This window comes from Talpa occidentalis, unplaced genomic scaffold (genome assembly GCF_014898055.3).
Source record: "Talpa occidentalis isolate TD23 unplaced genomic scaffold, MPIMG_talOcc4v2.1 talOcc4.8, whole genome shotgun sequence".
In the NCBI taxonomy this organism is placed as follows: Eukaryota; Metazoa; Chordata; class Mammalia; order Eulipotyphla; family Talpidae; genus Talpa; species Talpa occidentalis.
The window spans coordinates 96,331,263-96,350,255 of NW_023605194.1; the positions used below are offsets into that span (position 1 = coordinate 96,331,263).

At 34.7% G+C, this 18,993-nt stretch overlaps 1 protein-coding gene across 1 annotated transcript; it reads left to right on the plus strand.

The window, feature by feature from the left end:
* The first annotated feature begins 4,389 nt into the window (after positions 1–4,389).
* ADAMDEC1 (ADAM like decysin 1) lies at positions 4,390–18,895 on the plus strand. Its single transcript, XM_037497115.2, has 14 exons — positions 4,390–4,674; positions 6,449–6,567; positions 7,402–7,478; positions 8,224–8,302; positions 9,230–9,306; positions 10,426–10,612; positions 10,895–10,957; positions 11,639–11,710; positions 12,070–12,239; positions 12,455–12,536; positions 13,189–13,319; positions 14,109–14,286; positions 16,425–16,506; positions 18,229–18,895. Exons 1-14 carry the CDS (start codon positions 4,626–4,628, stop codon positions 18,255–18,257), a joined length of 1,395 nt encoding a protein of 464 aa, XP_037353012.1. The 5' UTR covers positions 4,390–4,625; the 3' UTR covers positions 18,258–18,895.
* The last annotated feature ends 98 nt before the right edge of the window (positions 18,896–18,993 follow it).

An 18,993-nucleotide genomic window follows, 5' to 3' on the forward strand; every position in this document is an offset into this window, starting at 1 on the left:
TTTTCCAGTTTGGGAATGTATTTCTGTCAAATCACAGAACTTTTCGTCTTCCAAAACATGCATATAATATTTATTCATGATTTTGCACATAGCAAATGGTACACTTCCATTGGTGTGTAGTATTTCACTGCGTGGATATAGTAAAGTGTATCTTTCATTTTGGCAGCCATTTAAGTCCATGATAGATCATAATAAATCTGGAGTTGAAATGAAGAGAAGCTAGTCTTCAGTCTGTAAGTTGTGTTTTGCCTTACTTACTTGAGTGCAGTCTTTCGTAGTTTCAATTCATCCTTTTTTATTAGACTTCCCTCCATCTTATGTCGTGCTTAATTCTAGTTTTTGTTTTCAAAACACTGTGAGATTGCTGAGAGATATGCTTAGCTTATAAACATTTTAGTTGGAGCCTAATTGCCAATTTATGTGGGAGGGAATGTTGAAGGAAATGTCAAGCTCCCCTCTGGTATTTCTCACTGGGGTCTTGGACTTAGATTTTCTGGGATCTTGGACTTAGATCTTCTGTGATGAGGGCTAAATAAGAAAATGAAGGGGAAAGTCTTTATATATTAAAGAGCTATTAAATTTTTTATTCATTTTGCTCTTCTATTTTCATTTCTAATTAGACAATATTTAAACATCCGCCCAAATCATGAAATATATTTTATTATGAAACATTCCAAAGTGTTAAGCTGCAAATTTTATGGGAACAAAATTCTCTGTGGTCAGGATGTTGGTCTTTATTTCTTAGTATTAAGATCATAAATTAAGTCCTATGTTTAGCCAGTCCTTGGATACTGTATTCAAACAAGGTTGATGTATACGCCTTTTCTCATTCCCTCCAGATGCATCAAGTAAATAATGTCTTCACTGTTATTTCCCCAGTTTTAATTTATAGGCTGATATTCAACAATACAATAAACAGCACAAGTGTCCCACCCTGGTAATTCAGTTTACAAACTTTTTTGGTGTACATGTTCAATGAATGTTTTGGAACATCTACTTTCTTTAAGTTACTGTGCTCCTGAAAGGTATAGAAGATAGAGCTCCTTCCTTTAAGATGTTGAATAAACTGAAATTCCTATCAATAGACGCATTAAAAAATGTCAGCTGTAAGATTCACATATTGTAAGCTGAATCTTAGAACTCGTTCTATATTATGTGTCTCCCTCATTTGCTACCTCCAATCAATTAGCAAGTCTAACGATTTTATGAATTATTTCTCAGAATGTGTACCTTCTTAAATGCCTTTAGAATTAACATATCTGAATAGACAATTCACCAAAGAAGATATCCAAATGCCAATATCATGAAAAAATATTATCACTTTTAACAAGGAAGATGCATGTCAAAACCACAATGAGTATCATATCACACATCTCACATGTGAGAATGGCACATATTATAAAGTCTCCAAGTAACAAATGCTGAAGAGTATGTAGAGAAAGACCAACCCTATTACAATTTTGGGTGAGAATGTAAACTGGCTCAGTCAATATGGAAAGTGATCTGGATTTACATTAAAAATAATAGCAGTGGAACTTCTGTGTGACCCAGCATCTATCCAGTGAATGTGAAACCATCAACTCAAAAAGCTATAAGTTCTGCAATGTTCATTGCAGCACTGTTTGTAAGAGCTAGGATATGGAAGCAACTTACATGCTCATTGATAGAAGATTGGATCCAGAAGATATGGTAGCCAAACTATGGAATACTAGCCAAACATAAGGAAAGACAAAATGCTGCCAAGTAGAGCCAGAATTAACTTGTATAGTAAAACAAGTTAGAATGATATAGAAAAATATTGGATATTTACATAGAAGATGATTCAATAAAGTACTTATAAAAATGATCATACAAAGATAAATGAAATAAGATTTCTGAGGAAAGGAGAGAGGGAGCGGGAGAAAGTGCCAAGGAGATATAAGGGATGACAGTAGGGAAAAAAAATCTAAAAACTCTACTGTAAATTAAAAAGAAAAAAAAATGTTTCATAGCTTTAAAAAAATGTCTTTATCATTTCCCCTCCATACCTTGACCCTGGCATATCTCACATGTCTTATATCAATCAAGTACTGTTACTCTTCATATTATATTCAAGTCATAAAGAACAGGCTGTTGTTCTACATGCATATTACAATTTTTACACATACCTGCCACTTTGCTTATATGATTTTTTTCATCAGAATACCCACTGCATTATTTCTTTTACAGCCAGTATTTGACTTTCTCAACCCTCCAAATGATGTGCTTCTAAACTCTACTGGAATGCAATAGACCAACCCCAGTTCTAATGTTCATCATTTGTATAAACTGTATCTGTAGACTTATCTCTATCATTAGATTTACTGCAGAAATATCTTATTAGTGAGTATGGTATCAGTTCATAACTGGGATACCCCGAAATGTATTTTAGCATAAACTCAAATTTAGCATGACTTGACTAACTTATTTTGCAATATTAGTTGTATAATCATTAAACAAAATTAATTTCCACTCAATAGACTGAAATAATTTTCAACAAGAGTAGCTGCCACAAAGTGACATACCACCAAAATGTGAGAGATAGTAATTGTCACCCTAAAACTCTATTGCCAGTAAACTGTTTTTAAAGTATAGGGGAAATAAATATGCTCTTGAAAATAAATAAAAAATATCACTGCTAACTCCAAGAAACCTTTAGTGAAAGACATGTCAAAGAGTATGTTTTATTAAAGAATTTTATTTACAGAAAGTACTAATGCTAACATTAACTTGTAAATAAAGAAGGTGAATAATTTGAAATTATCGAATAAAGAATGTAAATAATTTTAAGCAGCATCATCTGTATAAAATGCAAAGCTAATGATAATTATTAGCTAGGGGGTGAAAACTAAAGAATAACTAAAATACTTGAAAACAACATGTGAGGAGGTAAGGGATGGGATACTGAAAAGAGTTAAACCATCTCAGGATGCTTACATTGCTTGATGGTGGAGAGATTAATTATGATGATTTTTTTTTTAATTTTAATGGGCAACAATACAGGACCAGTAAAATAAATACAAAATTATTAAGAAAGTGTAACTGACTTAAAAGAATATAGAAAACAAACAAAAAACATAGGCATAGAAAGGTAACTATACACCTTATAACCTGACGCTATGAAACTCCCAAATGTATTAGTAAATAGTAAATTCAGCAGTTAAATATTGTAGATTTTTATTTATTTTTATTTTTTTGTTTTTTTAACATTTATTTATTTATGCATACAAGAGCTGGTGCACAGACCAGAGATGCAGGGGGTGAGAGGATTCACCAGAGAGTGGGGAACAAAACAGGCAGATTGACCAAAGTACACTGCTGAGGGGAGCAGTGGGTGAGTCAGGAGAGAGAGGTCTGCTGCACCATGTGGGTTGCTTGCTGGCCAGCCAGGGATTGAACTCGTCCTGCAGAGGCTACCGATTGCTTCATAGTGTGGTGCTTAACCCCTTGCACCATCAGGGAGGCCCTATTGTAGATTTTTAGACTGGGACAACTGTATATGTGAAAATTTAGTTTGGCATTAACCCAATGAAAAGTACTGGATCAGTGTATATTTAGAATCTCTAACTGATTTGCATTTTTTAACTAAATAACTAAAAATTTGTCCAAAAGAAATAATCAGAAAAGCAAATAAAGAAATGTACATGTACATGTTACACACAAGGTGCTCTAGTCCTTAAAATGCCTTACTATTCAATAGCAAAAAATATCAGGTCCCCAAATCTCTTTATGTAACAAGAACTAAAATGTATAATTTTTTTTTACTCTTTTCTTTTTCTTTTATTAGAGCAGAGAAAAAAATAAAAATAAGTTGTCAAAATATGAACAACTCAATTCTTGATGCTGGGCCATTGGGTGATCAACATTCTTTCCTTGATTTACTTCTTTGGTATTCATTTCCATGAATATGTATCATTTTTGTAATCAGAGAAGTATTTTCCTGAAGGCAAATTCATAGTGCACTTCAAACATATTTCAAAAGTGGTTAATTTGATTGAGACTAACATTGTCAAGAGAACTTACATTTGCACATTTTTTTACAAGTGTGTGTATGTGTGTGCGTGCGCACCTGCATGTGTTACCTAATATGAATTTTACAAGAAGTTTGAGGTAATTCTTACCATCAAACCCTTTTTCACATATAAGGAGGCCGAGGTCAGAGAGATCCACAATATGTTAGCTTGTAAAGTTTTGGTATTTGTTCAATAGATTATGTTCTCTTTGTGCCAATTTCTCAAAAGAGGTATATATTTTCTAAAATATATTTTCTAAATTTGTAGATATATTTTCTTAATTTGCAGATCAGTTTTTATAAAGTTGCTGAGCAGCACCAAGGCCAAGCAGCTGTCCACATGTGATTCCTTACCAAGTTGTTACCACAGAGATAAACACCTCTCTTGAATGAGGAACATTCTCATAATTTTGACACTGCAATTTCTTGGCAGTTTCCCAATCCTATTAGGAAACATTCCTCAGAATCACACAAGGAAGGTTTGAGGTTTTTATTTCGTTTTCAATATATAAAGAGAAGTTGGGGAAGATAAAACTGGACAGCCCTGGACATCTTTCTGCTTCATGGGCTGTCTCAGCTGTCTGCAGTAGCCAGCATGCCTTTGCTCCTGTTCTCTGTCCTCTGGCTCATTGTTCAAACTCAAGGTAAGCTCTAATATATAGATGTTTTATAAAATAGTGAAATTATTTTATGAATTTTTAAAGTATGAGAAAATGACATGGTCATCTGACTTGAAGGTTACTGTTATTTATATCTTGGAATATCTACTCAGTTTTGAGGAGCTCTGTGTTAATAGTCCAGGCATTATCATTAGCACAAAAACTTAGGTCTCTGAAATTTTATCTCCCACATCATATCAACTCACAACTCATATCATTGAATAATCCTATCAGTTATATCATTTTATTTCCTAAAACGTATTTCACATGATACCAGAGAGCTGATTCCAGATCAGAAATTCCTTACCAGTTCCAAAGTTATCTTGAATGATACTAGTATTTTCTATTCTAAATGGAGACAGTCATTCATCTAAAGACACAATTTAGCCAAAGGTTTTGTAAGTGAAACAGGAAAGATTCATCACTAAAATTGGAGTCAACTTAGACAAAATTGCATTGTTAGACAAAATAAAATATTAAACAATTAAAGTTAATCCTAGACTTGAAATTAGAATTAAAATTAACTCCAATTTCAATTATATGTCACCTTCTACTAATGTAATTTATATTCTCTTTTTTTTAAGAATTTTTAGTAATACATTTATACATTTCCTGTTTTCACATGAATCCTTCATAGGCCAGCATCACAACAGAATTGTGCAGGTAGGAGAGAATTCTTGCTTTACCATTTCCCTTCAGTTTTTCCAAATCAACCAGATATAGAATCTCTTGGTGTCCCTAAATCCTCCCTGACTGTCAGTCACACTGAGAAGACAACCACCTCTCAACACAGACACTTAACTGTGAAAATGGTATCACTTAGAAATAAAATTGTCTATGTAGGTGAGGGAACAATATTTAAAGAATAGAAATACAAAAGGGAAAGAATGTCATTTTATTACATATTTTATGTTATTCAATTTTTGTCCAGTTTTCTTTTAGGGAAGTACACTGATAAGCAAGATCATTTGCAAGGACTTTTACAAGGTCACTTAGCTAGGACTTAATATCACATCTTTTGGTCTCAATGTCCGTTCATTTGCTACTACATGCAAGCGAAATAGAAAGTGATATATATATAACATTATACCAAGTGCATGAAGAGGGACATTTAGCCTATACACAATCTTGGTTTTAAAACTGCTACAACAGAATGCAGCAAAGGCTTTATTTATTGTGATATCTAAAGTCTTAAGAAAGAAATGATCTGGAGAACATGAACTTAATGTTTTATTGTCACACTGAGAAATAAAGTAATGATTAGAGGTATCTATCCTACAAATTAAATATTATCTATTTGTATATGAAATATTTACATTTTGAATGAGTAGTCACCAGCTTCACCAAAAAAGGAAGAGTATATGAAAAGTAAAAACAGAAGTCCCTGAGGACATTGAGAGAAAAATTCCAATATTGAAGAAGATTACAGAGTAAGAGGAATGGCTTGCTGCAGGCAGAATCCCTGGTTCCCATAACCTCTGTTATAATCCATGCTTCCCATTCAGGGCATGGTGGCCAGAGTTTACATATATTGGGGATCCCTCCAAAAATTGTTTCACCATTGTTACATCTTTCAGAAAGGAGGAAGAGACCTAAATAAAAATTATTTGTTATAGAAGCTAAAGTAGAAGATTTAACTTGTTCTCCTTAAAGCTTACTCTCAACAGGAATTCAGCCTTCTGCACCAATTCAACAAACCCACTTAACCAAAATAATAACCTTTAATTAACTTATATAAACATTATTTCACTGTCACTAGTTGTAGCCATAAAGGAAGGCCCTGAATGGGAGCACTATGAAGTCGTTCATCCTAAAAGACTGCATATTTTGCACAAAAGAGATATACAAAACAACCAAACAGAAAATCATGGAAAAGAGGTAAGCAATGTGAATGATTGTGGTAGATTTTACATCTTCCAAAGAGACACAGTTTTTCACTAATATAGAAGACGTCACAATCTATATATCTAGTAGTTTCATCTTGAAGCCCTGCTAGGTTCAGGAGAACGTAGATTTCTTGGAAAGTCTTGAAAGTCATCAGAAGGTAAGAGAGTAAATGGTCTCACTTGATCAGAAAGAACAAAGCAGATTGAATATTTCTTCAAGTTTCCAGGTGGGAGAGAGAAAATGCATAGGTTGGGCAGCCATTTCTAGAAGGAGTGCTCCTTGACAAACTCACCAAACCATGTCTTACCCCTACCTTACTCCATCATGCCCCCAATGAGTTGTCTTTTTCTTGGCCATTCTGTCTATAATGTAGAAACTCAATATTATTATAAACATGACTTTTTTAAAGGACATAGATATTAAATCTTTGACTATAATAGTATTTCCATCACTTAATAATTTCAACCTTATTTAATTCTTAGAAGGTTTTGGGCTGGTTTGCTTTAGTATATTTGGTTGATTTTTTAAGTAGGAAAATATGTATCTTCTTATTATCCCATTAGTGATTCACTGGGTAACAGAGCATGGTATATTAAAGAAAATGCTGTGTCCCTGTCACACATATTAGAGTTAGTTTAGACTGTGTTATTTCTGTATTATTGAAATTTGTGGACAATTTAATATAAAATTAATGTTTGATTTTAAAGGCATGAGAATAATTTTATCTATGTGCATAATTATTCTTATACATAAGCTATACTTATCATTGTAATTGTTTTAGATAGACTCATAAATTGATTTCATTATGTTATTCAATATTTTTAGGAAAGATATGATTCTGAACTTCAGTATCAGATTACATTAAGTGGAGAAGAAGTCATTCTTCACCTACAAAAAACCAAGTAAGTTGTACTTCGTGAAACTCCAAGCACTGGAATATTTGAAGAATATGTACAAAAATAAATGCTTTTGAGGCTCTAGTTAGTGATATTTGAGATATAAGACATGAAACATATTGGGTTTAGATGTTATTAGTCTGTGTTGACATTCTCTAAGAAGATTGATGCTCCCTAGGAAATTATGTACAAATTGTAAAACAAAGAGAAAGGCAAATATCATACATGATTTTCTTCATGTCTCTTGGAATTTACTGAAGATCTTTTCTACTCAGATAAACTCAAACCTTCAAACCTTCGACATGTTTTTCCTATTGTGTTGTGAGAACACATTTCCAAGGCTCATTCAGCCTAGAGTCAGATCCCAGGGAGGGGATTTCCCCCCAGTTCTACCTAAGTCAATGAACTGCTCCCTGAATGCAACAGTCGTTAATGCATATTTATCACCCAGTACCCTTGAGAGATTGTGTGAAGACTGTATCCTTGGCATACAGACTCCCAAAATAACCCCTTCGAAGATAATCTGCCACTGGAAAATCACTGAGGGCATTTTGTGTCTTAGTCCAATAAGTGTAGTTAATGCTTTGATTTGTTTCAGCTGCAGAGATCCAGACTGAGAAACAATCAGCTACACAGAATGTCCTGTTTCTCACTGTTGAGTGTGGCATTTGTTTAGTCCTGATGAACATGTCAGCAATATTCACTCTTATTGCCATTGTGAGTTTATCATGCAACTCTGTCTTCTTTACAGGAATCTCCTGGGTCCAGACTACACTGAAACATATTTCTCACCTAGTGGAGAGAAAATAACTACAAGGCCTAAGGACATGGTAGGTCCAGAATGCTTTCTGTGATACTTTGGGATTTGCCATTTGCATTATAAGATGTAGAGGCCCAGAGAAAACTAAACAAAAAAGTTCAACGACTTGAAAGCAAGGTGCTTCTTATCTATGACTGTGGAGATAGTAGATGAAAATGTCACCATGTCAGAAACACCCCTCAGTCTTGCAGTGTGGGGGGGACTTCAGGGTCAGTGGTAGATCAGTTCCTAAAACTTCTGAGGTTCACACTATTTTTGTTTCTGGAAACTGGTCTGACCTCAGCCACTACTTGAAAAATGCTCTGTTATATTCAAGATAAAAGCTCTCACAGAAACAGAGCTATACAGAAACTATAGCAGGGCTCTAGCTGGCCAAAGAGCGGTCTCTCTTCTGAGGCCAGGAACTGGAGTCAGGGTCTCCAGGCTGGCTTCTGCCCCACCTTATCTCCTTTCTCAGAGTCCCCTACTTACAAGTCTGATTGGACCATTTTCAGTCCTATGGCTGATTGGACCATTAACCCATCAACTCATAGACCGTTTACTCATAGCTCGCACCTCATCTGTCCATTCCCACCCACCAGGCACCAAATCCATGGGCCTCTCTGCTGCCTGCAGCAGGAGGGAGCCATAGCATTGGAGCCAGCCCAGTGGGGCCCATGCTTCTCCCTGCAGCCCTGAGCCAGGGACTAGCTGTTGCCTCCTCTGCCAGAGCTTGCTCCAGCACAAGGCAACCTTGCCTCTGCAGCCACAGTGGGGCCACCAACGAAGGGCAGTAAAATACCCACTAGCTGCTGTCTCTTGCACTGCCCACAGCTTCTGGAACCAGGCACCTGAGCCATGAGGAAGGAGGTCTCCAGTTTCTTCACCACAAATATTACACATGTATCCTTGTAGTTAAATTTTTTTTCTAACCATAATTTCTCTTTTCCAACCTTAGGAACATTGCTTCTATGAAGGACACATCCTAAATGAGAAGGATTCTGTTGCTAGCATTAATACTTGTGATGGTTTGAGGTGAGAGCCACTCACAAAAATAATACACATTCAAATACCACTTTGTTACACACCATTGAGTCTTCTTGGATGCATGTCTTCTTACTACCCCGTCAAACTTTATCACTAAAATACTGAATATATACAGTCAAAGGGAAGAATAAAGTTTCACTTGTTATGGTCATTTCATAACCTGTTGGCCTAATAGAAGTTAGTCCAAAAAATGTTTGAATAAGGTACTGCACTATGGACTTTGGTGACATCTGGATCCATTTCCATATTTATCTACATCACTCCCTCAAAACCACTCTGTTTTATATTCTTAAATATTCTACCCTGCAATTATGCCAGTTGAACATAATTTTTTGAAGTATATATGTGTGATTCTGTTACAATGTGAATTCTTGGCATTTAGGGAAAATTTCAAAAGATGAAATAAAAAACATAACGACCATAGAATGTGACCTTTGAGTGATCACTACTATTAGAATTTTATCCTATTTTTAGTCTTTTATCCACACAGACTAACATCTTTTATAGGGTTGACACATGAAAGAAGATATTCTACCAATTTGGTTCATACCACATGATATCATAAGCTTTTTTCCACATCCTAAATACCTTCATGATGTAATTTTTAATTGATATGTTGATTTGTAATATTACACCATATGGATTCACATTATATTTCTGAACTAATTTACTTAGAAGAGAGATTCTTTAAGATACTGCTAATTCCAACCTGTTCTCTGATCTGCTCATCACTTGATCTCACCCCTGGAGTTCATGGCATCTAATCCTGTACTCTGTTCTCCATTATCTTCCTAGGACCTGTAAAGCAATATTTCTTAAAAGAATAAACTATGGGAAAATATTTATTGAGCTCCTGATTTAAATTCCCAAATATTTGGAATAGCTTCTCCTAACAATTCTTGTCCATAATTCTGTAAATAAATAATAGAGGCTTTGTTTTAATACAGCAAATACTGATTATTACTTAAGTGAAGAGAAATTAACTAAAGGGCCTATGAATGAAAACTGTTCTCATGAGTTTAGGACTGAGTTTACTACTCACCGCTCTGGTCAGTAGAAACGACTGCATGGCAGAGAATTCTTCAACATGAGTCTCTGGTCTTGCAGGGGGTACTTCACACATCATGATCAAAGATACACGATAAGGCCTCTGAAAAGCTCTGACAAAGAAGAGCATGCTGTTTTCACGCAAAGCCAGGAAGAAATTGACCTAGCAAATTACACCTGTGGTGTGAGAACTTTGGGCAGGAAAAAAGGGCTTATTCGAAACTCAAGGTCACCCAGTGGTCCAGAGGTAAGTGTAGTTTTCAGAAGTTGTCCTGGGTTTCACTAGTCTCCACAATGAAAGAAGATATGCCAGTGTGCCCAGCAATGGCTGGCTTGTGTTAAGCCTGTAATTTATTGACTGTGATTTTGTTAAGCCTGTAATTATATATATATATATATATATATATATATACACACACAAAACTATTATTCAACTTCATTTCCCTGCAAGAAGAAAAGGAATCTCTTTGTAAATTTTGAATGTTTTAAGATAAAGGTGATTACTAACTGTTCTTCACTCTTTGTGAAGCAAGAAGAATTTCTTCGGGCTGACAAATATATTGATCTCTTTTTGGTGCTGGACAATGCCTTTGTGAGTATGAAACATCCTTCTTGGCTAGTTCATTCAACTTTTAAGTTTTCTTATCAAGAAAACACAGACAATAAACTGTTATTGAAGAAAGTACAGTGTCCACCTGATTATCTGATTGTCTTATCTATTCTGCCATCTTGCCAGGAATAGTTTTCACTCATTGTTTGCCTTTAATTTCCATCTGCTGCCATAATGTCCAGATATTGACAATCTGATTAATATCTATGTGGAATCATAATGATGAAAAACAAAAAATAATGAGTTAATAAAAATATTTTAAAATTCTATATTACAGCAATATAAAGTAGATAAAAACTATATATACTTTATAAATTCTATTTTATATATACAAAAATACCAGAACCTGTGCTTCCAGCCAGTAAATATGCTTTATAATCAAGTATTAATAATGAATTGATTGTAATACATTGAAATTACTTTAATTTATTCAACCTAAAAATGACTAACTTTTAAAGTTTATGTGTGCCTAATTTCCCTGTGGCCAAAACTTATATTTGAAATGGAATTTGTTGAGACAAGTACTCTTATATAAGGTAGGTTAGGAATGAATATGCTTATTTACATTGAAACCTATAAGTCTCTTAAAATGTGAAATTCTGTAACCCATCAACTTTCTTTAATTTACAACATTAATTACACTTTGTACTTGATATTTTGTAGTATAACGCACATAATGGAAATCTAACTGTGATAAGAAGCTTTGTGTTTGATGTGATGAACCTACTCAATGTGGTAAGTTATATAAACATATGATATATATATATATATACACACACACACACATAACTTACGTAAACATACATGCTATATAAACATGTTTCCACATGGAGTGGAGGCTTCTCTGTTGTTTCACCAAATAAGGGCTTGGGAGGGTAACAAAGGTCAGCATTTGGGGGAAATTTAACAGGGAAGGCTCAACAAAGTAAAATAATAATATATACTGCAAATAATAATATATACTACAGTAAAGGCAATTTCTAGTTTCTAGTTTAAAAATAGCATACATTCTCCATCATTTATGGTTAGCAAAATATCTAAAACAATAAAGAAAACTTCAACATATTAATGAATAAACAATACTCTTTCCACAGATTTATAAAACGATAAATGTTCAAGTGGTCTTGGTAGGCTTGGAAATATGGTCTGATGGTGACAAGATAAAGGTGGTACCTGAAACAGGTGTCACTTTTACCAACTTTCTGATTTGGCATCGTTCTAAGACACAGAAAAAGATGATCCATGACCATGCTCAGTTACTCAGGTGAGGATGCGGTGGTGGCCAGGCCAGGTGTTTGTGGGCAGTGGATAGTTATCCCAAAGATTTTTTGACAAGGATTTCTATCCAATTAGTAGAAGCTTTTCTGGAGCTTAGTGGAAAGAAAAAGACTAGGACAACAAGGGAAATTGAAAAAATATTAATAAAATTAATGGTTCCAAAAACTTGGAATATGACCATTATACGAAACTTTCACACAGTGGAATTAAATTCAATGCTCGGCGTGTGGGAATGGCATCCTCGAATTCTTTGTGTTCCTCATCTTCAGTTGTCGTCGTTGGGGTATGTAAACTTACATTACTTTGTTATTCTATGCCTTCCATGAAGACTTGAACAATGTCTCATATGGAGTTAGTCAATAAAGAGAATTCAACCTACTGATACATCTATGCTCTGAAGGGTCCTTGGCTTATGAAATAGAATATCTCCATGTACTCTTTAGTTTGTGTTAAGGAGTAAGAGCAGGAAGATTGGGACAGAAAGGGAACCCAAGTGCCCTCTGTGGCCTGTGTCAACATTAGATCGACCATCCCAGTATTGATGGCCAGAGAACTCGGACAAGTTACATATTGTTGTCATATGGACAAGCACAACCAATGTCATAAGCACCGTGACAATAACTTTTGGAGATATTGAGTATGCAGTATGGGTGCCTTTGAGTACTCACTATGAAAAATGTAATTGACTTATTCTAACCATGTTTTTCTAAGACCTTACCATTAATTCAACAAACATTGAATGCTGACTCAATAGTTGCATTCACAGGAGCACCCATTTCAAAGGTTTGTTCAACATTATACAAGTAGTCATGACAGGTAAGGAGTCTAATAACTCATTATTTTTCATCTGTGATACCTATTTTAAGTAGTCAACCTTGGCAGCAATTAAGAAATAACTGAAGTAAGTAATAGGTGTTTCTCCTATTTTTTGGCAGGCTAAGGATATGAACAGTGTGGCTCTTGTAGGAGTGATGTCCCATGAGTTGGGCCATGTCCTTGGCATGGCTGATGTTCCATATTATACCAAGTGTCCCTCTGGGAGTTGTGTGATGAACCAGTATCTGAGGTGAGACCTTGTCACCTAGGGGAATAATTTCTCAACTCTTAAGGACTTTAGATGGTCATATAGTTGGAAGGGCATGTTCAAAGGCAGTGTATTTCTTACTTCATCCTCCAGTCTTTTGCTGCACAGGATTCCTCAATATCAGGGCTCATTTGTTAAGATTTCTAAATATGCCAAGATAGAACATAAGAGTGGTGATGATGCCATCTGAATTTAAAATAATTCTTTTACAATTATTTTAAGTGTATTCAGAAAAAGTTTCTTTAAATCTGTATATCTAATTGTGTTCTATATATTTCCACCACCAATTGATCAATCAATTTTATGTAATTATTTAGTACTTCCTAATACCAGCACTTGGCAAGGACTTGGGGTGGAAAAATGAATAAAAACATCCATTGCTCTTAAGTGTTCGTGGAGAGATATGTTCATAGAACTCTAACTCTGAAATCATTTCCTTTCACTACTTCATTGCTGTTTCTCTTCTCAGTCCTTTATGTTGAGATGAGTGAATTATAAGTGGTGAATCTCCTCACTCTGCCATTTAGGAGAATACTTAATCCACAGGGGCATTGAAATCTTCCAGCTCTACAACTGGGTATCTTGGAAAACAGCTTGCCAACAAGCATAGTATGTACACTCCATTGCCCTCCACCTCCACCACACTGCAATGCTGAACAAATAATAAATTTGGAATATCAATTAAGCCACGAATATATTTAAACACATCAAATTGTTATATGCACTTATCATTGTATATCATGGCATTTCTGATTTTTCTTCTGGTTGCAGTTCAAAATTCCCAAAGGATTTCAGTACAATCAGCCTCTCACTTTTTGAAAAATACGTGTTATCTAGAAGACCAAAGTGCTTGCTGCAAGCACCAATTCCTAAAAATATATTAACAAATCCAGTGTGTGGGAACAAACTTCTGGAACTAGGAGAAGACTGTGATTGTGGGTCTCCAAAGGTATGAAAACATCCAATGTTAAAAAAAAAATAGTAGAAAGTTAATGTGGCAAAGAGTTGTGCAGTTATCTTTTCCTTTAAAAAAAATATTCTTTTGGAAATACTTTCTAAGGACAGATTTGGTATCATAGTAAAAATTAGATTTGTGTTCGTGTTTATGGTATTGATTTTATTCATCTTTCAATGGACATTTCAAACACAGGATACACTTATAACATGACCATATGGATATCAATGTAAGAGGTAAATCATTAACTAGATCATGTTACTTATGATCATTCCCAGATATATTAGTCAGTAATATATAAATCACATTGATTTGATTGAACCACAATTGATCATTTGTTGAGCAGTAATAAGTGCAGATTCAGAAATAAGTTTTCTCCATAGAATTGGCCTTTTCTCATTAAACTAGTTGTAAACAGATGGTAAGTAGAACAGAGGAGAAAGAAAGAAAAAAATCATATAAATTATATAAAATAGATTATTTACATAGAATGTCTAATATCATTATTACAATTCTGCTACCTTTTAAGGCATCAGTACTCTAAAATTGTCTCTGGTAGACTGTTTGCTAACAATCCCATATTAGGTTTCTGAGAAAAGAGCATTTTGTTTTTTTAACAATCTTTTAATTTTAAAACTAAAAATTATAGTTAATATTTGAAGAGATTTTCTATGTGTCTGGCAATCTACAATATGCTCTTATATAGTGTCTCTTTTATTTTTCGCAGCAAACTTCCAAAATAGGTGTTGTTATTATCCTAATTTAGAGAGAAATGAAACTCAAAAAAGTTAAGTAACTAGTTACAGGATACAAATATAGTCATTGGTGAAGTCTGTTGCAAACCAAGTTACTTGTAGTGTAAGGGACTCAATGACATGGGAAGGTGCATAGTCAGTCTATGCTACAGTATATTCAGAAATTTTAAGCAGTTACATTGTATTAGAATATTGCATGTTGTAAATCATTTGTAAGAAATACTTCAAATATCCTGTTTATTATAGTTGAGATGGAATTTTATAAATGATTTGATACTTTATAATAAGTTAGGCAAATTTATCCCCATATGCTTTCTTGGGTGGAAGAAAATTGAAGTTGTTCATATCCTAGCTAGGTATTTATAATTTCATCAGGTAGATGTTTTCTTTCAGTGTGCATTGAGAGAGAGAGAGCGAACTACTATTTATGTAATAATTTATGTCTTAATTATTCAGTCAGCCCCACTGTTGTTTCTGGACTAGTCAATTTTCTCCTTGTGCAGTGGCATAAAACAAGAGTTCAGGCACAAATTTTCATTGCATAAAATAATGAAAATCTGGTTTATACTTTTCAATTATCACACTTTCAGGTCTTTGTTGCAAAGCATTTGTCAGAATTTTCATAAAAATAGAAACTATAAATAATCCTTATTTTTTGTTTTATTGGATATATTTTTGTTAACCATCAGATAGATTTTCCTTATCACAATGATGTATAATTCTGTTCATAGTTTACTTATATATGCTTAAATAATTTAAAAAGGGCTACTGAATTTTCACCAATTAATTTTTGCCATCTATCACAATAATATTAGTTGTTTTTTCTGCTCAGTCTCTGGATGTGATGGATGACATTACTTTATTCTAAACAGTCGTTCTACCCTTGCATTTTTGCTATTAAAAAAATGTATAATCATAAAAGAGAATTATTACATTAATAAACTAATTTTACTAATATTTTGTTCAAGTTTTAGCATTCATTTTAATAAATGACATTATGAGTTCTCATTGTTAGCATTATACAGGCTTAGTAAAATGAATTGGGGATATAATTTTTTGCTCTGTTGTCAATGGTTTGAATAGTATGGCAATATTCTCCCTTATAATTTTAAACTAAATATATACAATACCATATAGACCAGAGTTATTTGGGATAATTCTTAATCTATTTTTGTCCTTTTAAGAGTAGATTTTCGTTATTCTTAACTTATTTTTCCCTATTATTAAGTTTTCTTGGTAATTTCCAATGGGATTTGTAGAGCAGAAAAATTTAGATTCAAAAATGAAATTTCACTGCTATAATGTGCCAGAATTTTGTGACCTAGTCTGTAGGAAGAAAATGCTGAACCCATTTTCCCAATATGTGTGTATTTAAAGGAATGCACCAATGTTTGCTGTGAGGCCAGCACCTGTAAATTAAAACCTGGAGCTGACTGTGAAGACACGCAGGCCATATCACGTAAGAACTTTTTTCCCTTTCTTGATCCCAAAATATTTTCTCATTTCTATTTCAGATGAGATAAACATGTCACTGAGTTCAATATAATGTACATTATTTTGCATTTTAAAAATGATTCAGTCTCAGAGAAAAAGTCACCACCATGAATGTAAATAACTCAGGGTTATGTATAGTCTAATAATTTAATGAGAAAAGTGGTTACTTTGTCATCTATGAGATTAGAGCTGCTGAAGTATACTAAAAATTGTATATATTTCTGTAAAGTAGTGAGTTCAACATAAACTTAGATGAGAAAGTTTATTAAAATAAAGCCGTGATTGATGAACAAATTTTATTCTTGGTTAAGAGCTGAGGGATGTCATTTGCAAGTAGTCAGAAAATCCCTAACATTTAAGAACATACTGCACAATTTGACTCTTGTATTGTTTTTAAAGCCATAACCCACATACTTACAATGTGACATGAGTTGGGCTAGGGAAAGCCCAATTGCTCTGAATGGGACATTTGTTCAGGTACAAAAATTGTCTCCAAATCTAAAAATGTCAGGGCCTCCCTGATGGTGCAGTAGGTTGAGCACTGTGCTGTGAAGCCTCTGCAGCCTCTGCAGCATGGGTTTGATTCCCAGCCAGCCAGGGAGAAACCCACATGGCGCAGCAGACCTCTCCTGCCTCACCTGCTCCTCCATCTGCCTGTTCTGCTTCCGGCTCTCCCCGGTGAATTCTCTCATCGTCTGGTGCCTCTGACCTGTACCCGAGTTCTTGTATAAATAAATAAAATCTTTAAAAAAAGAATCTAAAAATGTCAAAAAAAAACGAACCCAATAAAATCATAAGTAGGAGACTCAAGATAAATTACATGGATGCAGTTGTTCCTACCTTTTCCTAAATTTTTTCAGACGTGAAACCTGTAGAGAAGTCATAAAGAGAATGATTGAGTCAAACACCATCTACCATCATTTCCTCAGTAAATGACTACCTCGGTCAGAAGACAAGGAGTATCACTCAGTCATTTGCCAAGTAACATTTAACATTCCAGCGTGAACCATGGCTGTAAATCCACCCTTCAGGGAATGATGAAAATTACGCCCATCTTATTCTGTCACCGAGACCAGAGGCACAGTACCTCAATAAATAGCCACTCAACTCTAGAGTCTTGGAAAGTTGGTGCCTATGTCCTACTACTGGATCCAACTGGCTGTTTAGTATCATGGAAAGAAAATTTCCCTTGGATTCAGAAACTTCAATTCTTTTTTAACAGTTTTACCAAGATCTACCTATGGGACTTTAAACAAAGGACTTAATTTCCTTCCTTCCTTCCTTCCTTCCTTCCTTTAGAACTGGGGTACAGGCCAGAAGTGTGGGGGGTGAGAGGATTCACCAGAGACAGAGTGGGGAACAGAACAGGTGGAATGACTGAAATGCACTGCTGAGAGGAGCAGCGGGCAAGTCAGGAGGGGTCTGCTGTGCCATGTGGGTAGCTCCCTGGCCAGGGATGAACTCGTGCTACAGCGGCTGCTGATAGCTTCATACGTTGCATCTTAGCCCTTTGGGCCACCAGGGAGGCCCTTGATTGGTTTTCTTACTTGTAAAAGGGAATAACTGGTGGTGTGTTTCACTATGGTTGCTGAAATAATTCAAATTCTATAAATTTTGGTTAACATAATATATGAAACAATATTTATAACTTGTGATAACATAGCTTCCAATTTTTTCTTTCAATCAGAGAGTCAATCAAAAAATCTACAGCACTGAGGAGCTACCTTGCCAGAACAAGAATCAAGACCTCTTAACACGCCTAAAAGCTTGTATATTTCCACCTTCATACTTAGATATATTTTGCTTTTACTTGATGCTATGCTTTCTATATTTTCACCAGTATTTAGAAAAGTTGCCTGTTTTGTAAGGTCTGATCTTTGATGTATTTTTAAGGGTTATGTTGCTGTTGTTTAGCTCTGCTCTTTGGAGAAAAAAAGGAAATTAGTCTTTGTCCAAAACACCTCAAAAATATACTGCTCAATTGTGTAGACTTAACCCAGAATTATAAAATTACAAGTGACTTGTAGTTTAACTCCTTTAATTTTACTAGTATAGCCCATGAAAAAGATACCATCCCCTAACTAGGGACATTTGGTGGGAGAAAGGAGAGTAGAGCTCATGGGGTCTGTGCTCAGCGTTCTTTGTGCTTCGCTCTTAGACGTGTGCTGTTTTCTACATCCTGTCAAGACTAATCATGCAAATACTCTTCACTTTATGTTGTATAATCTTTTCCACTGTCACCTCTGATGCTGATTTTGAGACGTCTGCATTGCTTACATTTTCATTTAGTTACCAAGGACTGCTTCTTTCTCTTCATTTAAGGAACCATAATTTCAATGAATAAAAACACAATATTTTGAGGCTTTTTGTGTGGTCATTTTCAAAAATGAATACTTTTGAGCTTCACTATAGGTTTGTGGTAGGTGTTAGAGTCTCACACATTTGCACAAAT